Genomic DNA, 26,518 nt, shown 5'->3' with positions numbered 1-26,518 from the left:
CTCCTGCTGTCTCTGCCAGGTGCCAAACACAGTTTCCCAACTGACCTTCCAGGGAACACACCACTCCAGTGCTTAGAAACCTTTGAGCACCTGTCTCTGCTCTCATTATAATGATCTTGACCTACAATTCAGGCTCTGTACAGTCTGTTCTCAGGCGACGTTTCTAAAACTGTTTCTCTCAACTTCTCTTTCAGCAGACTATTAACTAGCTAATAGACTTATAGCCAGACTATTAGCCACCATTTCCCCAGGGATCTCTTCCATGTTCCCATGTTTGACCCTTTTCTCATCTTCAGATGTCTAAATCCTGCCTTGCCATCAAGCTTTACTCAGATACTCCTGGATCCCCCAGCCAGAACAGGTTGCCCCCTTCCTTTGAATTTCACGGCACTTTGTACCTTGCCTTCCATACTTACCGCATCCTGGTCTAGTTATTTATGAAGGTAGATGATCTTCTCTGCTGACAGAATGCAAGCTCTTCATGGCAGGAGGTGTCTAATACACATTTGTGTCCACTACAGGGACTAGAAGTATTCCTCACAAATGCTAGGCACTAAACAATTATTCTCTGGATGGATGGATGGATGGATGGATGGATGGACAGACAGACAGACGGATGGACAGATAAGCTTTCTTGATGCTGAAAAATTTTCCATGGGGAACTTTTCCATGGGGAACATAGGGAGTCCTCCCTCTTTACTTTTTCAGAGGACACTTTAGTGCTGTGATCCACACTAAGTCACAAAGTAAGGATGACACCGAGACTCAGAAGTCTCGGTTTTGCTTCCCAAAATACATGTGTTAGGTGGCCTGCAAATTTCAAGATGGGACCCTGGGGGCAGAGAAGTGAAGGGGCTAATGCTTAAGTCCAAGACCTAAAGGAAATCCCTCTTTCCTGGTCGATATTCAATCCTTTACCAGGATGCTCAGGATAATGTGAACTGTCCACTTCCATTAGAGATTAGGCGATAGGTGCCCCAAACTGAAATTATTTACCAATTACTGGAGGCACTGACTTTAGAATTCACAGTTGGAAGAGAAGAGAGAAGGCACTTTTATTGATACCAACCCATTAAAATAAGTTCTCTATCCACAGAAGACCCTCATGAAATAGGCATTATTTCCACATTTTTCCAGATAAGAAAACTTTAAAAGGCAAAGTAATTTGTCCAAGATCACATAGGTATAAGTGCAGAAGCCTAGGTTTAAGCTTAAGCCAGACGTCCAAGTCCCTGCTCTTTTCACAGAGCAATACTGTTAAACTCTGTTAAGTGTTATTGCGGTTTCACCTGAATTAAATTATACCAGGTCTGTCCAGAAGGTATCCAGTCATTTAATATGAAAAATAGAGACATTTATTGAAGAAGATATGAGATACAAGAAACATTGTACAGAAGACAATGATGCCTCATTCCCCTTCAAATTAGGCATCTTGGAACCTCACACAGTTCTTCCAGTCTCCATCAGTTGCTCCACTGTCTTTTCCTGAATCTCACTGATGGTTTAAAATCTCTTCCTTTTAAAAGGTGATTTTAGTTTTGAGGAAAGGCAGAAGTCACAGGGCACCAAATCTGGGCTGTAGGGGGCTGAGTCACCTGGGTGATTTGATGTTTCCCCAAAAAACTGCATGAGATGTGATGCATGAACAGGCACATTGTCATGATGAAACTGCCGACTGCCAGTTTCCCATAACTGCAGCCTTCTGAGTCATCCAGATAATTTCTGTGGAGGAATGTTCAAGCTTAACACAAAATTTAATGCAGATTCATTGCTCTATAGTACACATGCTTACTCAATGGAGTCTATGGCCTCCACTGACCAGTACAGTGAAGTTCTCACTGTTCATGCATGTACATTCCAGTCCACTCTCCTTGGCTGCCAGGTTACTTCAATGTCACACAAACCATTCTCATTATATTAACAATGGCTGGACTTTTTCTGGACAGACCTCATCTGCTTCCTTATATTTATACCTCGATCCTCCATTGCTCTAGGTGGCATCTTCATTCAACATTTCCACTTAGTTAAGGTAATTAACCCTAACTGCAGTAACAAACCACTCTCAAAATCTCAGTGCACAACACAATACAAGCTTATTTCTCACTCATGTCAAGCTTATTTCTCAATCATAATACAAGCTTATTTGAATATGGTTGGGCAATTCCCCTCCAAGTAGTGACTCGGGGATCAAAAATTTTTTCCAACTTAAGGTACTGCAACCTTAACATATAGTTTATAATGTTAACTTGGAGGAGGAAGAGGGTGAAGACATTTGCACAGGACTGGGTGTTATACATCAATCGCCCCATTGGTCAGAACCCAGTCATATAGCCTCAACTTAAGTGCAAAGGAGAAAGGAAAATGTGGTTTTCATGTGTGTCCAGGAAAAGGAAATTGGATTGGGAAGCATTAGCCAGCCTCTGACACACCCACTATATCAATCAGTGTTCTCACAGGAAATAGATGGCACACCTAGCTGGGATTTTGAATTATTTTTAATTTGTATTATTTCTTATACTATTATATTTGTCCCAATTTTTCCCCTTTGACCCCCTTCACCTGATACCCCCATTCCCTCCAGCAATACCCCCTTTAGCCCATGGATCATACATATAAATTCTTTGGCTATTCTATTGCCCACACCGTTCTTATCATCCCCCTATTTTGTACCTATAAATTTGTGCTTTTTAATTCCTGCACCTTTCCCCCCATTTTCCCCTTTCCCCTTGCAGCTGATAACCCACCAAATGACCTCCATGTCTTTGATTCTGTTCTTGTTCTTCTTGTCTGCTTAGTTTGTTTTTTGGATTCCATTATTGACAGTTGTAAATTTATTGCCATTTTAATGTTCATCATTTTAATCTTTTTTTCTTATATAATTCCCTTTAGCATTTCATAAAATAATCACTTGGTGATGATGAACTCCTTTAGCTTTACCTTGTCTGGGAAGTACTTTATCTGCCCTTCAATTCTAAATGATAGCTTTCCTAAAGAGAGTAATCTAGGTTGTAGGTCCTTCCTTTTCATCACTTTGAATACTTCTTGCAAGTCTCTTCTTGTCTGCAGGGTTTCTTTTGAGAAATCAGCTGATAGTCTTATGGGAAGTCCTTTGTAGGTAACTCTCTGCTTTTCTCTTGCTGCTTTTAAGATTCTCTCTTTCTCTTTAAACTTCAGCATTTCAATTATTATGTATCTTGGTGTGGACCTCTTTGCATCCATCTTACTTGGGACTCTCTGTGTTTCCTGGACTTGTATGTGCATTTCCTTCACCAAATTAGGTAAGTTTTCTTTCATTATTTTTTCAAGTAAGTTTTCAATTTCTTGCTCTTCCTCTTCTCCTTCAGGCACCAGTATAATTCAGATGTTGGTACATTTAAAGATGTCCCAGAGATTCCTAAGCCTTTCCTTTAAAAAAAACAAAACAAACAAAAAAAAACACCTCTTTTTTCTTCCTGCTGTTCTGATTGAATGCTTTTTCCTTCCTTGTGCTCCAAATCGTTGATTTTATTCTTGGCCTCATCCTCTTCACTGTTCATTCCCTATAGATTTTTCTTTATCTTACTTAATGCAACCTTCATTTCTCCCTGGGTCTTTTTTATTCCATTGAGGTAACCAGTGAGTTCCTGGAGTATCCTGATAACCAATGTTTTGAATGGTGCACCTGATAGGTTGCTTATCTCCACTTCATTTAATTCTTTTTCTGGAGTTTTGTTCTGTTCTTTCATTTCACATTTCTTTGTCTCCTCATTTCAACAGCCTCCCTGTGTTTTTTTCTCTGTATTAGGTAGAGCTGTTTTGACTCCCTGTCTTAGAGCTCCTGTTAAGTTGTGTTAGGCGGAGCCTCAGGTAAATTACCAGGGTGGGGCAACCTGTGTCACCACTCTGTGGCTCTGTGTGGGGGAGGGTTTGCAGAGGGACAATGCTGCTGCCTGGCCTCTGGAGTTTTGCCCAGGAGGAAGCTGTCTCCCCACTTGGACTTCACTTTCTCCCCCTATTCCACTGATGCCCTTCCAACTGTTCCCCTGGCACTAAACCCTAGAGGGGGTGGGTCTGCATGAACCCTAAGTCTGACGTGGGCCCTTTCAGAAGATACAGTTTCTTCTACTGCCTCAATCCCCACTCATTTTTACAGCCAAAAGTTACGGAGATTTATCTTCCTGGTGCTGGGACCCTAGGCTGGGTGATCTGGACTGAGGCTGGGATTTCTGGCTCCTGAGGTATCCCTTCCACTTTTTATTCATCATATGTGGACGTGGGACCACCCATTCCTGTCTTCATGCCTCTCCATGCCTCTCTGTTCCTCTCAGCATCTCTGCGCCTCCTACTCAGTTTGGATGAATGTAGCTTCTTTAAATTCTTGGTTGTCAAACTCCTATGCAGCTTGATTTTCTGACAGTTCTGGGTGAAATTTGCTTTGTTGTCTAGTTGTATTTTTTGCTGTAGTTGTGCCTAGAGGTGAGGCATGTTTACCTACACCTCCATCTTGTCTGGAAGTGGGATTTTGAATTTGATGAAGGTACTATTTACAGAGGTATGAATGGGGTTAAGAGAATCTATGAGGAATTTTGAGGCATCCGGGAACTAGCTAGAACAGGAAGTTTACACTACCCTTATTCCAAAGGCAAAGAGAGGAAAACATATTCTTAGGGTCCAGTAAGATCTAAAACCATGGAAGAAGGGCTTCCTGACAGAAGCTGTAGTTGTTTGTAGAGGATAAAACCACTATCAGAACTATGTACCTAAGCAGGAAAGAAATGGAGGAAGAAATACCCTGAACCCTCTCTGTCTTTCTAACCTCTGATGTCCTGATAAGACCTCCTTATAGCCAAAGCCAACTGGAAGGCAGAGGACGAGAGAGCCTGTGTGATGCAGTCCACAGGGGTCAGCTTCCCAGGGCACAGAAATTGGCAGACAGTGAACCTTGGGGTAGGAATTCGAAAGACTAAACAGCACCTCAACTATTTCATCTGAACGTCTCCGTTCCCTGGGAAGCATTACCCCTAGATCCTTCCCTGGGTTCTCCCTCCCCTAAATTCTGCCTATCCACATTCATTTCCCCAGCTGGACACCTGCATTGCATGCCCCACACCCTCCCCTACCCACACCAAACCCTCACAAATGGGATAGGGGAGAATGCAGAATGACCAAGAACCCTTCAGGTTTTTTTCCCCGATATGACCTGTAGAACCCAATACAGGCTTCTATAGCAACTCATTATTTTACTCCGCAAGAATGAAACTCTCTGTGAGACGAGGGGAGAGGACCAGGGCCTAGAGAACTGTTCTGAGAGATCTTGACACTCCAGGCCAAGAGAACCTCAGCCCCTCACTCCTCTCCTCCCCCTACCTCCACTCTGTCCTTCTCCACCTTTAGCTACCACCCCCCTGAGACCTGCATCAGATATGTTCACAGGAACTCGGTGCTTTTGCAGGGTTTGGAGAAGCAGCTGCAGTAATTACAGTGGATTTCTGGAATGGAAACTAATGGTGCGGGTTCAGATCTAAAATGCTTTTGATCCTCTTCATTATTAAAAGACCATTAAAAGTACAACACATATATGCATATTACTGGACATCAAATCTACATTGATGTGGAAAGAAATTAGGCTGATAATTGTCCCTAAGGCCATTAACTCCAGTGAGTAAGAACCCCATGTGGTTATACAAAAGGACTTTCATTGACCCCGATCAGTTCAGCTGAGACAACACTGATTAAGCTTGGGCTATGTACCATCTTAATCAGATGTCTACTTCTGTGACTGCCCTGATTTAAAGTGTGACTTTCAAGGACGTGCACTCTGGTTTGCAGGCTGATCCCTGGGAAAAAACTTACAGGCCTTGAAAGACCACAAAAGTTTGTGGCAACAGCAATGCCTGGCTTAGGGACCCCAGCAAAATGGGCAAAACCATAATGTGTAAAATGATAAAATAGACTGAAGAACCATCTAACAGACTGTGCTGCATGTAATAGGTGGTCAATCAATGTCACTTTAACCAAGAAATTAACCAAGGGCCAAAAGGATATTCTCTTCACGGGCATCACGTAAGGGTAGGGATTAGGCCAATCTTATTGGCTTAGATCCTAACGACCTCTCCTGATCTACCACCAAAGAGATTTTCCTGAAGACTTACCATAGGCTGAGCCCTCCTCACTTAGTCCCGTACACCCGCCTTCCTAATCATTCAGCAGAACACAGCAGGTCCAATCCCCACCTCCTCCTGTCACTGCCTTACCCCTGGGCCTGACTCCTTATTGTCCGTGCACTCCATTTGTCACCAAGGGTGTAAGGTTAGGTGACACCAGAGTCCTATTTCCAGATACCCTGAGATAGTAAAGAGGAAGAGGGAAAGACCAAGGTGGGCAAGAAAGCTCTGAGATTCATGGGCCACAGATTTCTCAAGAGTAAAGACCGACAGTGGGAGACAGCACAGAATAAACAGTGGTGCAGAAGGAGCCTCACACAGGGAACAGAATATTGAGTACATGGCACATGGTTATAGTGCTTAGATCCCAGACAGATTTTCAGGACCATGCCAGACCCAGTCTCTGCCAAAAACAGAAATAGGTAAAAAGCCTGCAAACAGTATAATTTGAGCTGTAACTAGTAAAGGCCCTCTCAGAGGCCCTCAGCCTCAGAAGCAAAGGCCAAGACATGACTGGAGTTTATGGAGAGGGTGATAATTGCAAGCCCAGAAGAGACCGGAGGCAGGAGGTCATTCCTATAGTACAGACTGTCCCTGTATCGGAGGCCACCTCTGGAAGGTACTGCTGGGTTTTAGGTCCACCAATGGGGCAGGTTAAATATGATGGTGCAGCTATCACCATCAATTACTGTGATATCTGTAGATACTAATATGGAAAATCACCCCCCAAAAAGAATATAAAATAAAAATGCAAAGGGACATAAACTTAGTATGATATAACACCATTTGTGTAAAAAGAAGTAAAAAAAGTACATAACCTCATATGGTTATGTGTGCATACATTTCTTATAAATGATATGTAAAAAACCAATACCATGGGCTGTCTATAGGGAGAGAAAGTGAGTGGCTGGAGGTCTGAGGTAGGAAGGGGAACTTTCACCTTCGTATTTCTAGAAATTTGAATTTAACTATTATTTATTCAAAATGTAAAATGGTCTAAAATTATTTTTAAGTGAATATGAAAAGGAGCTATTGTTTATTGAAAGTCTATCAGGAACTTTGCACATATTATCTAATTTACTTCCCTCAGTCTTAAGGAACTCTACTTTTTATTTTTATATCATTTTTAAAATCTTACAAATGTAATATACACTAAATGCAGAAAATCTGAGACACTCAAATATCACTTGAAAAACAAACAGAAAGCAAACCCAGCTGTAATGCCAACTACCTCAGAGATAACCACTGTGAAAATGTTGGTATAAAGCCTTCCAGGCACACGGTGGTCTTTGTAGAAATGGGGTCACGGCGTTCAGACTGTTCTGCAACTTGTTTTTCTCACTTCCCACCATGTCATGAACATTTTCCCGTGTCAACACTTATTCTTCTACAAGATAATTTTATTATTTGGTAACATGGTTTAATATGGAGGTATCATACTTTCTTTAACGAATGTTGTATTTGCAAATGCTGTTGTGAACATTCTTTTATGAGGCAGTGGATCAGACACCTCTCTTTGCATTTCACACGTCTAATCTATCAGCAAATCCTGTTGACTTCATGTTCAAAATGTCCCCCAAACAAGACCACTTTTCCTCCACTATGACTGCTCTGGCCTGGCCCATCTCTTGCTCAGGCAGTAATAATAATAATAACATCAAATACAGAAGTGACATTTGCTGTGTGTTGTTACAAGTGTTTTAATTCATTTAATCCTCATCACAACCCTATGTTCTAATGTTTCACATTTATTAATGCATTTAATACTTACACACCCTGTGACGTATAACTATTATGCCCATTTTGCAGATGAGGAACCTGAGACACAGAGTGAATATCCAGTTTGCCCAAAGTCATTCAGGTAGTAGGTGGCATAGCTGGGATTTGAACCCAGGCAGTCTGGCTCCAGAGGCTGCTCTTAATAACTATGCTCTATCACCCCTCTAGATAATTCTAGTATCTCCTAACTGGTCTTCCTGCTTCTACCTTTATCCCCACAAGCTATTCTCAAAACAGCTACCGGAGTAAACATTTTTACTAACATAAGTCCAATGATGTCTAAGGGGGGTGTAAATAGTGGTGGAAGGGGACCCGACTTAGGGTGGTGATCACACAATACAATATACAGATGATGTACTGAAGAATTGTACACCTGCAACTTGTATAATTTTATTAACCAATGTCACCCCAATAAATTCAATAAAAAATAAAACAAGCAACTGTATAGTTTGTTTGTTTTTTAAAGTTCGATGATGCCATTGCGCTGCTAAAAAGTCTTCAGTATCTTCCCATTCCTGTTAGACTAAGTCCTGAGCTGGTCTGCACCACCCAGTCTTCGATGACCTCTTTGCCTCTCCTGCTGCCACTCTCCTTTCTGGTCACACTAGCCTCCTTGCTGTTCTTAAGCAGGCCAGGCCTGCTTCTGCCTCAGATCCTTTGCATTTGCTCTTCCCTCTGCATGGAATGCTCTTCCCTGCTTGGCCGTCTTGCTCACTCCCTTACCTCCTCCAGCTTCTGCTCAAATGTCAGTTTCTGAGCGAGGCCTTCTCAAGCCCCCTGTTTAATGTTAACCCTCTGCCTGCACTGAAGCACTCTTCATAGCCCTTCTCTGCTCTCCTTTCATAATTCTTATCATTTGACACCCTGTAAGTGTCATGTGTTTATTGTCCATCTCCCTCCTTGATTCTAAGCTCCATGAGGGCAGGAATCTTTCTGTCTTCTGTTCCGTTTCTAAGTCTTTGAACAGTGTCCCTCAGCGGTGCTATAGTCCTGCAGCTCACATGGGTAGGTGCCCAAACAGGGGCAGCTTTGAGGGACCTACTCTGACAGCCAATTGCCCCTCACCTCACTTCTCTTCCATCATTTTCAGGTCTTTCTTCCTTATTTTGTCACTTGCTAGCTGGGTGAGTTCGAACAAGTAACTTGCATACTCTGAGCCACAGCCTCCTCATTTATATAACGGAGTATATCAATACCTGGCTCATGGGATGCCTGTGTGGATCACATGGGATGTGCGTAAAGCACCCAGTAGGCTCTCAGTGAGTGAGTGGTGGCCACTGCTGCTACGAGGCACAGAAATAAGATGGAAGGCGGGCTGCGTGGCAGAAATGACCCGAGGGTCTTCTGGAGGCTCATAGCCCTAGGCCTCAGGCAGGTCGCTTTGACCTGGGGCTGAGCACACCAAGGGAAAAATGCCTGGTGGTGCCATCACCCCGGTTCCCCCTCATGGTCCTTTGCCCAGCACACAGCACGCATTGCTGCATCTTACATCCTTTCCTAGTCACCCCATTTTTCTATGAAAGCACTGAAGATGCAGATGTTATGGCCCCTCTGAGTTCAGTCTAATTGCCAAGCTCGTAAGTGCTCGGCACCGTGCTGGCAAATGAGGCAGTGGGGATACATAACATTTAAGCTCTGGTTATATTAATAAGAAAACATGGCCTAGTGATAAATAAGCCATCTCAAGATGAAAAATAGTATTAGGAAGGATACCATGGGAAAAAAAAAAAGAAAGACCGAGGTGGAGAGGAAAGGAGTAGCACGGGAGGCGGGATGGGGTGCGGATCTCCACTTGCTTCTATGGGAGCCCACACGGACAAGAGCATACGCTCAGAAGCCAGACCCAGGCTTCAATTCTGCCTCAGACCCATCAGCTATGTGTGTCCTGGAAATGATTAAACTCAGTTTTCTGATCTAGAAAAGTGAGACCAACAAAAATATACCTCCAGTAAACTGCTATGAGAATTAAGCATTGTGAAGCGTCCAGTACAGTTCCAGGAATGTAGTAGGTGCTTAGCAAATGTTATTTTTTTCTGCATGCTCTCCATTCCCATAGCCTCATTGTCACCCAGAAGAGGTGCCCTATCTGGCCCAGACTCTTAGCCTCACCCTCACCTTGGGGCAAAGAAAGAAGCTAAGCCTCTGGGAAGGCCAGGAGGTAATGGCCATGTTTACCCGCTAATCCAGACAGAGACCGTGCTGCTCACCCATTCAACCAAACGGCAGTTCCCAGGCCCCTAGGACACAAAGATGAATAAAATGTGGAGTCTACCTTAAGGGAGCCAGAGGCTGAGAGAGGGACACAGACACATAAACTCAATAGTTATGGAGTTGGGGCTTCATTTGTATCTGTGAACTCCGACATCAAAGAATCTGCTTCATTGTCCCCACCATCTAATTGGACCTGGAGTTTGAAAAAAAAAAAAAAAGTCCTCACTTTTTAGAGGTCTGAGCAAAGCGCTGCCCAAGTGCAGTGGGGAGTAGTGAACTCTGCTTAGGAGAATTGGTAGGTAGCATTTGAACAGGGTAACATGATGAGAGCTAACGTTTATGAATATTTACTGAGAACTAACATGTCAGGCACCAAGTGCTTCACACATATTAATTCATTCGTTTCTCCCAACAGGCTTGTGAGGGAAATACTGTTCACATTTTACAAGGATAAAGTCACATAGTTTGAGAGTGGCAGACAGAGTCTTACTCTAGTCCCCACATTCTTAATGTCTATGCCAGATTGCCTCTCTGAATCTTGAATAAATATTATGGCCATTCTGAGATCCAAGGTCAGTGTATTCCTCCTCTCCCTCCAACACACACACACACACATAAGCTGAAACTGCATGCAGACCGATAGAGACAGGCTCACCCCTCTACTCAGGCCATGTTCATTAGCATCTACTCTTTGCGAGACTCAGAACTATGGGACTTATGTGTGCGGGTGGGGACAGCAACCCAGAGCCCCTTTCTGCCCCCATGAGCTTTGTTTTGCTGCAATCTCCCTTGGCTCCAGAACCTAGAAGGTGGGATATTTAAAGTTGGAACAGTTAGCTAGGCTTCTATCCCACCTCTGCTCCTGGTACACAGGAATGATGGTACCTGAGAGGTTTAAGACACAAAGAAGGGCTCAAAGGATCTTCCAAAGCAAGGGTATTCTCTCTCTCTCTCTTTGAAGACTAGAGCAATTCTCTAAATGCAATCTTACATGGAGCAGACACAGCGGAACTGCTGTGAGTTGGTGGTTGGGGGTTCTGAAGCCCTACTCATTCAACACTCTCTATGTCCTTTTCCATCTTCTCAGGCGGCCCCTGAAGACTCTCTGTGGAGTGCAGTTTAAAACCCATCCTAGGTGGAGCACTGGCCAAAGCTTGCTGCTGCCCCGTCCTCGGGTCTGCTGGCTGTTGAGGACTGGCAGCATCTGCAGCCACGTGAGGTCAGAAACCAAGGGACTCACTCCTTACTCCTGTCATGTGGGGGTTTCGTGAACATTTACATGATCCTTTGCCCTAATATGTGCTTTGAATTGCCTGGAATAGAGAAGAGATGCAGGTTCTGGGCTACAATCAAGGGCAGGGGAATCCAAAACGATGGGCCAGGGTGGGGTGTGGAGGACAGGGAGATGCTAGTGGAGCAGATAATAGATATTTTCTCCTTGTGGCACATACAGGAGTGGCCACAGTTGAGTGGAGATAGAAGAAAATTAAATCAAGGAACCATTCAGAGTGAATGAAGGCCTCACAATTGCTTTTATCCCAGACGATCAAGGATACTATCATTAAATTCTGTTCACTAGGACATCTTTTACAAGGGCGGGCAAGAGCGGACTCTGGTCTGTTCTCCTCAGAGTGGGGGCCCAGCTCGGTAGGTGATATGTCATGCTGTTCAGATACCACTTCTTGCTGGCACTGACTCCCCATGGCCAAGTCTAAAATATTGAGGCAGCGTTGCAGGCTGGCGAGGAGACGGAGTCAGACCTGATCTGAATCTTGGCTCTGCCACTAATAATTTGCTTGACTTAATTCAGTGACTAATTCTTTCAGTTTCCTCTTCTACAAACGGGCAACAACACTGGTTTCTCCCTCACAGGATTGTTGTGAGGAATAAATGGGTTAATACATATAAAGCACTTAAAACAGCACATGGCATAGAGTGGCTAGTCAATAAATGTTAGTTTTATTATCATCAACATTATCATCATTTTCAGAGGTACTTAATTATAGCTTTGGATGTCCTAAAAGGTCAAGCAACCACTAAGAGTCTCCTCCCATGCTCCCATGTCTAGATAGGCTCAAAACCTAGTTTGCCTGATTATGGGCGATTCAATACTATACTTAAAAAAGACAGCATAATAAAGGCTTATCTCTCAGTCACGTCACAGTCTGTTTCAGCCGAGCGTGGGAGGTGGTTCTGCTCCCTGAAGTCACTCCCAGAGGCTCCAGCATTGCCTAGGAGTTTTAAGTTCTTCACTAGTTTTTGCATCCAGCCGAGAGGCAAGGGATGAGAGACAACTTAGAGGATCAGGCAGAATAAGGGTCACACTTGGAAGAGACTGATGTCACTTTTGTCCGCATTCTACTGGTCAGAACTGAAGTCACGTGGCCTGACCAGGAAGTGAAATCTAGCCTGGGCCTCAGGGGGAAAATGAGACTTTTAGGGAGTTCTGGGCCAGTCTTCACTGCACCTTTCAACATTTTTTATACTTAATTAAGATAGTGATAAAAATAATTTTATTATGGAAAATATTGAACAAAGACTAAAAGAACCTCCATTGAGATATCATCCAGCTTAGTTTTCATCTCATGACCAATCTTGTTTTATTTTACTTGCACCCAACACCCCCTTCCTCCCATATTATTTCAAAGCAAATCCCAAATATTACATCGTTAACCCTGTAACTATTTCAGCACAGAAGATGTCAAGCACTTGCTATGGGCTCGTCACTGTGCCTACATTAGGAATACAATGATAAGATAAAATGTTTGTCTTTAAAACGCTGTGGCTGTGTGAGGAGCTTATAGACCAAAGCTTATTGAGATAAGCTAGACCAAATCACAATGAGAAAACAGAACTCTTATTTGGGAAGACACATCCTCCAGCATGGGCTCAAATAAATATCCCAAGTGACCACAGTAATTAACAACCTGAGTTTCCCCTGACCTCCCTACCTCACCACTGGGTTTCCGCCAAGCATCTTTGCTCTTCTTGAGAAGCCGCTCCTCTGAGAGCTATTGTAGCACAGCAGCCCTGCACCTTGCAGGACAGGAGCCCCCTGTCAGTCCTAGAGTCTGATAATGGAGTGATTGCTGGCTCCTTCTGGCCCAATCAGCTCCTGGGACTTCTATTAAGCAATGACCTCAGGCTTTAAGTCTGTCTTTTCTTAGAGGTGGGAAAGATAAGTGGCCTCCAGGGGTTAAGAGGCAGAACCTTAATCAAAAAGGAACTGAGTGTTGACAGCTCTGCTGGCTCAAAGATCTCTCTCATCAGAGCCCAGGAACCTTAATGGGCCACTATCCTTGCCCCGGATGTCCTGCCACATATCACCACCTGCACACCAGTCATGCAGCCTGCCAGGCAGAGCCAGGAACACCATCTATGTCCTCTACCTCCTTCAGCTTTCCCCACCCAGCAGCAGCCTGGAGTGTGAAATTCAAATGCAAGTGGACTTGGAAATCACACAATTAGGTAAAACGCATATGTAATATCTGTATCTATAGATCTATCTCCAACTTCAGTCACAGGATATTCACCTGCATGGGGATGGTGGGTGATCTGGAGCACAGCAGGGTTATTGTTTCTGCTCAGAGGAGTGTCTTGTGAAGCACAGGAGGCAAACCCAGAGTTCCTTCTGCATGTAGGGGTTGGGCGGTAGCCTAAGCCGCCATTTATTATAATCTAGCACCTCTGGGTCAGTGCAGCAGGCTGAGCTGGGAACGGACACTCTGTTAGGACTCGCCTTCCCATGGAGGCAGGCAAGCGGGGGCCCAGAGGGAGGGCCCCTGCAGGTATCCGCGGGGCACAGGGGCAGTCTGCTCCCATCAACTCACTGAATCCTTATTTGTCTCCCTGCCCATCTATTTCCTGTTATGCAAGTTGGTTGAGAGTGAACAGAAAGAAGTCTGGGGTGCTAGTTCTAACATTTTTGAAGACTGGGGTGGGGGAACAAGGTTAATTAAAAACTATGGTTAGTAATAATTCACTCTTAGAGTGAGCCTGGAGGATGGAACTTTAAATCATCAAATACTCTAAGGATAAATGAAGTGTGACATAGTGTGGCTGTTCACTGCAGAAGAGCAAGACCGGATAGAGGCCAGGATAGATTTACGTGTCCGACATACCTGGGTTCGAGCCTTGGTTCTATTCAGCGACCTATCAGCCATTTGCCTGGCAGGCAATTGAACTCAGAGTTTGCTGGGCAGGACTAGACTGCAGCCGCAGCACAAAATGCTGTTGGTTGTAAATTCTTGGGTAATAATAAAACTTTTAAAGCGATTTATTGTAACTATTCATTTTATAATAGTTGAAGTCACATCTGAATACTATTTGGATGGCTCCCTGTGAGATTTCTTGAACACAGTCATTGTTATTTGGTTGCATACTTTACACATCAGTCCAGGGGGACCACGTCACCTCTTCTAATCCTCCACTGAATCATCTCAGTCAAGTTATTAGCCCCAGACAGATGCCTGGAGCCCTCTCCAATTTACCTCAGAATGCCAAACAAATATTAGAATTTTCTACGTGTGCTATCATGTGCAAACAATTGGAAAACACTAATTTAATCTCTGAATAATTTCCTCAAATGGAAGATGGGAAAAATAGTATATATCTCAGTGGATTTTGTGAGGATGAAATGAGTTAGAATATGGAAAGCACTTAGAATAGTGTGTGGAACATAGCAAATGAATAATAAATGCCAGTCATTATTTTTCTTTGTGAGATGTGGATAATACCACCTACTTCATATGGCTGATGTGAAGATTACACAGTGAGGTAAAGCATAGTAAAGGCTTGGTTCTACACCCGGCACACAGTAGGTCAGCAGATGCAAACCAGTGTTACTAGCCCTCTAACCAGTGCAAATGTACACAGCTTTTCAGGTCAGACTGTAACTTTCCAGTGCAGTTCGCATGTGCATGACCTCCGGTGAGACTGGGAACACTTTGAACTGAGTTCCTTCTCTTCAGGCCCTCCTCCAGTCTGGACTATAGGTGTCCAAAACATGGCTGGGGGGTGGTTTTGTAGAACTCTAAGCCTTTACAGAGTGATATTATGTCTGCTATTTTATTTAACTTCTCAAAACAACTTTAAGCTATTTCCACCTTAGAGGTAAGGAAACTGAGGCCTAGACAGATTACGTGGTTTGCCCGAGAGCAGCAGCTTTCAGACCTGGAAGCAGAGCCACGGCCCACTGACTCCAAACAGAGCATTTCCATCAGACCACGTTGCCACCCCAGGGCTGCTGCAGACGGTTGCACAGGGGAGCGCAATTCATGCCGTAGATGTTGCAGATTGGTATATTAATGAAGTACTTCCATGGCAGATGGCGGTAAGAGTTCTGTTATAGAAGTATATTAAAATCATTGTCTAAAGGAGCATTTTTATCCTATTTGTACAAAGGCACACTATAGAGACCCTACCACAGAAAAGCAAAATTTTCCCCTGATGATTAAAACAGTAATTTGGGATGCTGAGCCCCTTTGGATTATTGATTTGAGTCTAAAAGATAGACTTATATAGTGGCCAGCAAACTTTTTCTGGAATAGGCCAGACAGTAAACATGTCAGGCCTTGTGGGCCGTACACTTGCAACTACTCTGCTTTGCTGCCGTAGCCTGAGAGCAGCCGTAGACGATATGTAAGCGAACAAGTGTGGCTGTGTTCCAATAAAACTCTGCTTAGGGACAATGCAGTGGGTACAAACTTGCCAATGCTGACGTACAGAACTATGGTTATGTGAATTATCAATTAGAATTTTTTGAGAGAGCATTACCTCATTTAGATTGAACTTGTTAATAGGTGAGAAGCCAGAACTTGGAAATGGAACTGATTTCAAATCCCTTGTTCTTTAATCCTAACATACACCAGATGTTCTCATCTTGGCAAGTTGGTGACCCGCCAGTATGAAGCGATCAATTGGGAAGTATGTTTGCAAACAATCTGCAATGTGTGCGCATGTGTGCGTGTATTTATATACATTTTAATCCTCACTGAGGACATGCTCACTGATTTCAGAAAGGGGGGGGGGAGAGATGTGAGAAACACAGATCGATCACCTCCTTCCCATAGGCACTCTAACAGGGGATCAAACCTGCAACCTGGGTATGTATCCTGACTGGGGATTGAACCTGCAACCTTTTGGTGTATGGGGCCATGCTTTGACAAAATGAACCACCTGACCAGGGCAATTTTTATGGATATTACTTAAAAATAAATTGAAATAGCTCTGGCTGGTGTGACTCAGTGCCCTCAGTTAGGGCACATGCCTGGGTTTCAGGCCAGGCTTCTGGTGGGGGAGGCACATGAGAGGCAACCACACACTGATGTTTCTCTCTCTTTCTCCCTTCCTCCTCTCCCTCTAAAAATAAAAAATAAAATCCTAAAAAAAAATGGAACTAGATCAGAAAGGACTCACACTTGTTTTGATTTCTTGAATGGGAAGGAAGATCTAATCCAGAGGGAGCTGTCAGCCCCTCGCTTGGCCTCCAAGGAAACTGACTGCTCGGTTCTCTTGGCATTTATCTCCACAAATGCCTATTCCCTTCACTGAGATGAATACAGATGTGTCCTATGAAAGAAGCTTTACCAAGAAACAAAGGTAAGAAAGAAAACAAACTAATGGGAGATCTACAATAAGACCTAGTCACCTGGTCTAGCAAACTGCCCGTGTTCCTTTCCCTACCAGACCAAGCTGGCCAGACTGCTAACCACACAGCTTCAGCTTAGCACCACTTATGACCTTGTCGGAATATTGGCCTCTACAACATGACCATAAATCCATGACCTTGATAGACATATGGGGCTGGAAGTTAGGGGCTATCTCACCTGTCACATGCTTAAGGTTCCTTTCCTTTGTCATCCAATTCTCCTTGGACAGCCTTGCGAGAGCAGGCAGGTGTCACCTATATTAGCCTGTGTTCTTTATTATCAACAACATAATTTATTAGGAAGTTCTTTTCTATGTTGAGGCAAACTTATCCTCGTTGTTACTGCTTCTGCACACGTCTACAGTCACATAAAACAACCCTGTTTGCTTTTTCACATTGCAGCCTCACCAATATTTGGAGATGCTACCTCAGAATACCAAGCACAGGATTTAAGGTAAGATTTAACAGTCCAATACCCTCCCTGCCCAGAGACTTCTGTTTTTGAGGGGCCGGGGGAGTCCCAGCACACTACTGGCAACACCAAGTTTATGGCCAACTAACTTAGCTCTAAGTCTTTAGTTCCATCTCCCACAGGCTGAGCGGAGGCACACCTGGCCTTCTGGATCTAAGAACACACTCCATCCATAAGCCGTGCGGTATCTTAAGTGCTCCAGTGTTCATTATCTACTGCAGTGATGCTTAGCCTTGAATACATGCTAGACTTACCCCTTCATTTCAATTTTTAAGCAACTCTTAGGGATCCTGATTCTCTTAAACAGTATAATTTGCCATTATCTCAGCCTTTAGTCACTAAAAAATTTGATAACAATGCAATAACAATAGTAACAATGGCTCAGATTAGTTGAGTTTTTGCCAGGCATTTGGCTACGAGATTTTCATGGTATTTACCCCTCACAAAAACATGATGAAGTAGTTATTATAATTAATAGATAAACAAAGGTATAGAAATGCTGTTACTTGCTCAAGGCCACAGGGTCGATTGGTCGAGAACACAGGGTTTGAACCCAAGCAGATTGACAAGAGAATGCATACTTTTAACTGCATCACACTATTCCCATGAATGTCCTTTTTCAAAGCATTAATAAACTGTGTGAGCAAGTCTGTATGGAGCTCTATGGCAAACCAGCATGGCTTGAGTTAATCAGACCTGTTGAATAAATACAGCTAATTCTTAGCACAACTACTTGTGCTCGTGCAGCCTCAGTTAGTCTGTCTTCTCCACAATAACACAGTTAAGTGCCATGCTGAAATCACAGAGGCAGGATGCTCAGGTACAGTATTCCTTGAAGTGGTTAAATGCAAAGCAATTGGCATCCTGGCCACACCACTCTATAATTATTTAAGCTTTCTGTGCTTCAGAAGGTAATTAACAGTATCTACCTTGTGATTATGATGATTATAAAGTAACCCAGGTAAAGTGCTTAGGAAAACCCCAAGTACATAGAAAGTGCTCATTAAATGTTGGCTATTATTGTAATTCTCATATGGAAACAATAAATAGTCTGGTGTGTCCGGTTCTCAAAGTTATTACTTTTTAAATAATCTAGTCTAAAACCTTACTCATGACTTGTCAAATTTATCAATCTGTATGTTAGCAATCTCATTTTTCAAAAAGTATCTGCTCATCATTAATAATTCAGCACCTCATAGTTCACTGCGCTTTCTTAAAGACCACCAAGAGTCCTGATACCACTCTATACTTGAACCAAAGACTTGAAGCGTAACCTGATGCCTTGATATTTGGATGTAATGGAGAAAAAGAGCAGTAACTTCCCACGGGGGACAACTAAATTTGTGGCCTGTTGAGTCATCACCAGTCTGTGAGCCTGAGTGTAGAAAATCAGGAGTGCTGGTCAAGGCAATTGAGATTTGGGTCCTCAAGGCCAAGTCTGAGGGGGGCCCAGGGTGTGAACCATCGCAGCACAGCTGTCCTTCAGCATACTTGGTCACTGTTGAGCCCAAAGATGAGAGCCAGCCAAGCAGACATTTCCAAAGAACTGGGGTCCATGCAGCAACTGAACTTGAAAGCACTGTACAGCTGTTACCCCTCCTACTAATCCTTTTCACAGGCAGTCATGAAGTTTGATAAGAACCTTCTATATCCAGTCCAGAGGTTGTAAACTAATAGACTATAGACCAAAAGTAGCCACAGATGCTTTATTTGCCTCCCTTTAGTTATCTTTTAGTGAATTTAAAAATCTGAAGATTTAGCATAAAAATAGATTTTGCTCATCTTACAAAAAAAAAAAAAAAGATATGGCCACATTATGTCCTTTGAACAAGAATCAGCCAAAGCCAAGTAGTAGCTATTCACTTCAGATATGCAGAATCCAATCAGACATTAACATTTGCAAACCCTGATTAAATCCAACATTTCGTTCCACAGTTGAAGAAATTGGAGCTCTGAAAAACCATTTGACCTGTCTACATTTAATGGCAGTCAAAATTAGAAGGCCAGATGTTCTGAATCCAAGTTCAGTGATCTTTCGTGAGTCCTGTTGATCTTTCCCCTAAAGAATTTGAGATAAAGGGACAACACCATGGTTCTCCTTGGAACCATGACAAGGAGAAACAAAACAGAGAACTAGGTCTTCTGCTTTTGCAGCACTACCCTGCATTCCCTGCGCTGGGCTAGAAATTCTCAGGGGCTGCAATCCACTAGGGAAGTTACAACAAGCCAGAGACTCAAAGTCCCAGCATTCCTCAGGCTGCTGACCATACCCACAGTCTAAACTATTCCTGCTCTGGGCAGAAAGCACTGCACATTCCCAGCCTCCAGAGATGCTCTCAAAACCAGCTGGGTTACGCCCAACATGCTACTTTTTCCTTTGCAAATGGCCTTTTCCCTACCCACACAGGCAGTTAGTGGGAACAATAGCCTCTACGGGACATGGACTCAGGGAAGGGGGGGAAGAGGTTATAAAGAACAGTTACAGATGACAGGAGGTCAGGAGCTCTGAACTCTCTTCCTGGCTTTCTTCTCAAAATGTCAAATGACTATGGCCACGGCCTTCAACACATTGCTTTTAAAACGTACAGACTCGGTCCAAATTGACATAGTTTTATGCAAAGGATGCCCTAGCCATGCTCCTCTTGAGTATATTGACATTGATTTGTAAATCTTTGAAATCTTTAGCGTAAATGACCATGAATACATAATATCACAGCTTCATTGTATCTCAGGTCCAGGAATGTACTATATAAAACTGTCCAATGGGGTATTGGGTTCCCTTCATATCTCGACAATACCAAGGACACACTTATAGTCTATGCAAGTAACTAGGATTGGACTGTATGAGGAATGGAATAGTAACTGTGGAGCCCTTCACATGAGATCATACTCCATAAAAGTAGAAGGAATACAAATCAAAACTGCCTTATTTATGGAGGAGAGCAGGAGCGGGTGGCAACTGAACTGGACTGAAGATGACAAGGCCGAATAGCTGAGCAGGCGCTGAGTCAGAGATTCTGACTTGTACAAAGGACCAAAAACAAGCACACTATCAAAGGGCAAGTGCTCAAACATGCATAATGTCGATGACAGTTGAAGCCAAAGAACTTGCCAAGGTCTGCCTTTGCCCTGCCAAGGATCCTGGAACAACTTCCCCACGTTTCCATGAGAAAGACTGCTGCCAGGAACCAGTAAGTAGAGAGGCAAATTTCCCTTTGTGCTTCCCTCTGGGCAACGCATTAAAAAAAATTCCCTAGAGCCTCCATGTGGCATAAATTAAGGTGTTAGAGCCAAGTTCCAAGACTCATCAAAACCCAAGCCACACATTCATTCTGTTCAGGTCTATCCATCCTGGCTATTGCCTGGCCTCCTGGGAGCACAAGTGAAATATCAGGCTGTTGGCTGTGGTCAGAGACTTGTCTGCTATCCCTCAAGTAGGGAGATTTATTCTCATGGAGGCAGAGGAGATTCTTCTAGATGCATTATTTAGATTCTAATACTTTTCCCACTTGCTGAATATACAAGGACAGTATTTTCTCAGAACTAAATGATGATGACAATCATTCTATGAGATGGATTTTTAAATGTGCTTTTTCTCTTTTGATCCTCACCCTCCTCAGAAGCTGAGTCTGTTGATGTTCTCAACTTTCTTAAGTGGGAACACAGGAAACAGGCTAGGGTCTATGTAAAAGAAAAAACTAAGCTCAGAAAGGGAAGAAACTAGTCTCTTAGATTTGGGACACAAAGAAACACTGAATTAGGGCTGCGAGCCCACTCACAACAGGCATGAACTCTCCAGCGGGCACTAAATCAGACTTGAGTGGTAGGACAGGAAACCCTTGGGAAGACACTTTCATAACGGCTTTGTCACCGATACACAGAATTCTGGTACTCACATTCAGTGAGTCCAGGCTAGTAATTTGATTCTACACAAGGCTCTTTGAGAAATGAGTGTTGTAACCAGGACAAGACCTAAATCTTCCTAATCTGGGAAGCACTGGTCACTCAATTCCAACCATGCAGAGTTTTAAAGTACCAGGTCCTCATGGAGAAAATACCACAGGGTGAGGATACAGCAGCCCCTCCAAGGCAGCAGTGTGTAAAGGAGGGATCGTCACCATGCACATGACGACTTGCAAAAAATGTAGCTCAGGAAAGCTTTTCACTAAGATGTGGTCAGCAGTATTCATTAGCCCTTCGCACCTGCAGGTTGAACCAAACAGTTAATACATTTTCCTTCCTGATTGGAGCTACTGCTCCTTAGCTATTAAGGCTGGAGTCTGAACAGAAGGCTGTCATGGGACTGAGATCCCCCTCCCCAACTATGCTTTCTCATTTTAAGTCGCTGCCTCAGAGTTTCACCTCCTGTATGGTGTTTAAGTGTCTACTGGATAGATCTTCCAAAGAAAAACAACTATAAACTCCTGACAAAAATACAAAAATACCTGAAGGCATTGGTGAATAAACAAAAGAGCAGGCAAGTTCTGGAGAGAGGCTGAAACTTGGAAGAAGAAAATGGCACAAGGTGAGTTGCCGGTTTTATGGCTTTTAGGCTGATAGAAAACTGCGGCCTCTCTGGCTGAAGAATCAGAGCAACCACAGCTTCTGGAAAGTGAGGGGAAAAATCTCAGAAGAAAGAGCCTGAATTCGTGTATAAACTCTACCCACATCTCTGGCTCACCCCTGAACCATACAACCATACGTGTGAGAGAGGCATCAGCTAAAGCTAAAATCATTGAGATCTGAGCTGCTGCCCAAGACAGTTTACAGTCTAAGTTCAATGAAGTTAAATGCCTGCTAACAAACGAACAAAGAAAAAAAATCAGTACTCTTCAGAGAAATACAACAGAATGCACAACATAATCATGTATAACATTCAGGATACGATCTAAAATTACTCAACATTTGAAGAACCATAAAAACAGGACTCTCTCTGGAGAAAAGACAAACAAAGAAGTCTCACTCTGAGATGATTCATATGTTGGATTTAGCAGAAAAGAAACAGTTATTATAACTATGTTCAATGAAGTAAAGAAAAACATGTTTACAATGATTAAAAACAGGAATGCTACAGAGAAATATAAAGCAGTTATTACCAGTAACCACGGTTATTTATGCTCTGATGGCAAGTGAGACGGTAATAAGAAAACAACTCACATTCAAAAGTACTCCTGCTCAGTTGGAGATTTTTGTTTCAAGTGACATTTATGTGTACCAAAACTAAATTGAAAATTGCTTACTGACACTATAGGTACTTTTTGCTCTTTGGGAGACTTGACTGGAAAGGAACAAAAAAAAACTGAGCGAAGTTTGGTGGGGAAATTTTGCATACAGGTATTTTCGTTTAGCGAGGATGTAAAGGACAGAGATTTTCTGGCTGGGGTTCCGAATGTTCAACGCCAGGCCTGCTACTGGTTCTTACAAGGATCCAATTTTTTTTCTTTCAGAAGGCAGAGCTATGTAATGCTCTTGCCAGGCATCTAAAGGAGGCAGGCTACAGAAAATAGAAAAGTGTTTTTATGAAGGAAAAAGTGATCTTGAGAGAGAAAGCATGGAGAACATCAAAGCCTTGTCTTCTGAAGTGATTCTAACAGGGAATTACTAAAAGGAAGTAGTTGGGAGAGATAATCCCAAGACCCATTTGGGATCTCACACTGGTTCTTCTCTCCTTTGTTCACTGAATTTGATACCCTGTGAGACTGTGTTTCAGAAAAAGTGCCAGCTTCCCAACCCAAAAATTCCTGGTACTCTCAAAAGCAGGATATGATAGAAAAGAGAAAAACTGGTTCCTGGATAAAACAAAGGACACAAAACTCACAAAAAAAGTGGCAATAGCTATAGGAAGAAAGGTTACCAACAGGCCTGAAACTATTAGTTTTAGAATAAAGGTGACAGTTTCTCTGAGGGCAAGGAGCATAATTATTTAAATCAGTAAAAACAAATAAACAATGTCCAAACGAAGAGAATAAAACCTCCCAGAGTATTCTTAGCAACCTTGTAATATGCACCAAGTAAACTCAGTTTCCAGTGTCGAAAAGGAGCAATGACGCTTGACCCTGATCTGATTAGTCACTCGATCAGAAACAGGAACAAAAAGCAAAAAAAAATTATAAAACTCCTCTTTTTATCATAGTTTTTTAACTATAAAGCTGACCGCAACATTATCCAATGATGTAAAATTCTAGAAACTTTACAAAATTCCTCTTTTTAAAATTTATTTTTTGTTATCAAAGAGAATGTCCAAACACAGAATACTAAAGAATCTGCTCATGGCCTCCTTTTACAAAAGTTCCTAATGGAGTGTGAATATTTTATTCTGATGTATCTCCTTCACTTACTAAAGATGAGGTGAATGAACTGATGCAATTACTTAAAAAAAAATTCCAGACAAAACATCCATTCTCATTCTGCATCTGCTGATTAGAGTGCATTCAGTGGTTACAATACCACCACTGGCAAATAATTAACCTCCCCACCACGGGGAGCTATTCAAATGTTCTCCTTAGGTCTCAGAGGTCTCTCAGATATAGGCACCATGTTTGAAGTCTCACACAAAACTTCTGTGTCACTTAAATTACACAATGTGGCAGTGTTTTTTTCATGGAGACACAATCCTGAAAGAAGGCGCAAAGTAGAAAACAACCTGTTTTCATGTTATATGTGAGTACATTATTGGACCACCCTTGGGTTGTGGGCATCGCAGCCCTTGTTGGAGAGGAATTCCACCAACGAAGCATCATCTGTCAGTTCTAAGGTGCTCCCGGGGCTGACTGAGGGTGTTGCTCATACAACCAAGTGTGGTTAGGTCAGGGCCTTCCTTCATCTGCTGTTCGGCTCAAATGTTTTCAACTGCGTTTGGTTGTCCTGCTCATCCATCGTAAGCTCTATTTCTCAGCCTCGGGATATGTGGGGTACTTGACTGTCTCTATCTTCTCTCGGACTTTGTAGGAGGGATATAGGCCCGTCCTTCCCAGTTTCCTGTTGACACCTTTAGAATAGCCATCCCAGTGATTTCCAGCAACACCAATGACGTCTCCAGGTTCCATAGGAATTTCATCCGCAGTCCGAGGTTGGTGGGGATAAATAGCAATCTGGTTGTGGGCATTCTGGCCCCCAAAATAGTAGATGTCATCCAAAGAGTGGAAGTTTGCCGAGGCATCAGGATGCAGTGTTTGCATGATTTCATAAGCAACTCGACAGACCTTGGGAAAGAATGAAAAAAATTATTAGTATACACAAGACCTCCTTCCCTGCAGTCTAAAAGCCTTTGGATAAACCCTTGGATAAACAGACTAGGACTAGACCAGCACTAGGACTGAGAGAATGAGAAGTAGTGGATTCTAGTCGCAAGTTTTCACTCTATATGCTCTCTGATGATGGGGTAATATAAGTCTTTTTTTTTTTATCTCTGTGCTTATATCTTTTATATATAAAAGGTTATTACAATTAAGGCCTCTGAGAGAAAAATATACACTTTAAGAATATGAATCCGCTAATGTTACTAAACATTTATTAAGAGCCACCCACTACTCCATGTTGGGCACGGGTGGCCCAAAAATGAGTGAGACACAAATTGTGCCCAAGAAGAATTTCAGGTTTAGAATTAGGATTATAAATACTTCCCCCAAATGCTTGCTGCTCCCTTCCCTTCATTCAGTTAATCAATTACACACTCTCTTTCTGCTAATTTGGACTTGGTCTCAGAACTCTTTTCAATAGAAACTTATATAATTACTGACAATCGATTAGCACTGGCAAGTAAGGTAAAACACATCTACCATTTCTATTCTAAAGAGGTTTTTTTAAAGGTTTATTTTATTCTCATTCAAGAGAGAGGGGAAAGTGCAGGGGAGAGAGAGAGGGAGACAGAAAGGGAGAAACATCTATCGGTTGCCTCCTATGGATACCCTGACTGGGGATCAAACCCGCAACCTGGGCATATACCCTGATGGGGAATCAAAGTGGCAACCTTTTGGTTTGCAAAACAACACTCCAACCACACTGGTTAGGGCTATAGTCTAAAGAGTTTAAAGTGTGCTATGCAGATAGTAGCATTCTAGGACTGAAATAAGATGGACCAGTCTTCGGGGAAGATGCATCTACATGATGCATTTAGGGTTACTTGATAGATTCCTCTGTCAAAGAACTTCTGGCCAGGATGGAGGCATAGGTAGATATACTTGCTTCCTGGCAAAACCGAAAGAAGAACAACAAATTAAAAAACTAAAACAACAAGAACTGCCAGAAAATTGAACTGTATGTAAGTCCGACAACCAAGGAGTTAAAGAAGAAACATTCATCCAGACTGGTAGGAGGGGCAGAGTGGACACTCAGCAAGGCAACAGACTGGGTGGGTGAGGTGGTGACTGGTGGAGCAGGTGGTCCCATATTCATGCATAGATAAACCAGGAGGAAAAACTGGGGAGCAAGACAGACCTTACAACCCAGGGTTCCAGCACAGGGAAATAAAGCCTCAAAAACTCCCTGGTTATGAAAATCTTTGGGAATTGCAGTGGCAGGAGAAGAGGTCTCAGCCTCACAGAAAAGGTTGCTGGAGAGCCCCACAGGGTCCCAGAAGGTACACAAGCCCACCCACCTGGGAATCAGCACCAGAAGGAACCAATTTGCTTGTGGGTAGCAGAGGAAGTGACTGAAAGTGGGGCAAGAGCTGAGCAAGCAGCACTGTTACCTCTCTGACCCCTCCCCCCCATACAGTGCCACAACACAGTACAGTGACATAGGTTGCCCCAGCCTGGTGAACACATAAGGCTCTGCCCCTTACAACATAACACCTGTGCCAAGACAAAGAAATATGGCCCAAATGAAAGAACAGATCAAAGCTCCAGAAAAAGAACTAAGTGACAACGAGATAGCCAACCTACCAGATGCAGAGTTCAAAACACTGGTAATCAGGGTGCTCACAGAAATGGTTGAATATGGACATAAAATAGAGGAAGAAGTGAAAGTTATGCAAAGTAAAATAAAAAAGAAAATACAGAAAACCAACAGTGAAGAGAAGGAAACAGGGACTTAAATCAATGATTTACAGCAGAAGGAAGAAATAAACATTCAACCAAAACAGAATGAAGAAATAAGAATTCAGAGAAATGAGGAGAGGCATAGGAACCTCTGGGACAATTTTAAACATTCCAACATCTGAATCATAAGGGTGCCAGAAGGAGAAGAGGAAGAGCAAGAAATTGAAAACTTATTTGAAAAAATAATGGCGAACTTCCTTAACCTGGCAAAGGAAACAGACTTCCA

General features: G+C 42.9%; 1 protein-coding gene across 5 annotated transcripts in view; it reads right to left on the bottom strand.

Annotated features, from left to right (window-relative positions):
• Positions 1 to 16,160: 16,160 nt before the first annotated feature.
• The window catches only part of FUT8 (fucosyltransferase 8), a 231,580-nt gene continuing 221,222 nt past the window's right edge, over positions 16,161 to 26,518 (bottom strand). For all 5 annotated transcript variants that reach the window (XM_037125938.2, XM_053673294.1, XM_037125937.2 and 2 more), the window contains one exon: positions 16,161 to 24,456. In XM_037125938.2, the coding sequence (XP_036981833.1) occupies positions 24,139 to 24,456 (318 nt within the window). In that variant the 3' untranslated portion in view covers positions 16,161 to 24,138. The remainder of the gene's footprint in view (positions 24,457 to 26,518) is intronic.

Source organism: Artibeus jamaicensis, unplaced genomic scaffold (assembly GCF_021234435.1).
Source record: "Artibeus jamaicensis isolate MK-2021 breed Jamaican fruit bat unplaced genomic scaffold, CSHL_Jam_final contig_851, whole genome shotgun sequence".
Taxonomy (NCBI): domain Eukaryota; kingdom Metazoa; phylum Chordata; class Mammalia; order Chiroptera; family Phyllostomidae; genus Artibeus; species Artibeus jamaicensis.
This window is presented reverse-complemented; position numbering and strand designations above follow the sequence as displayed.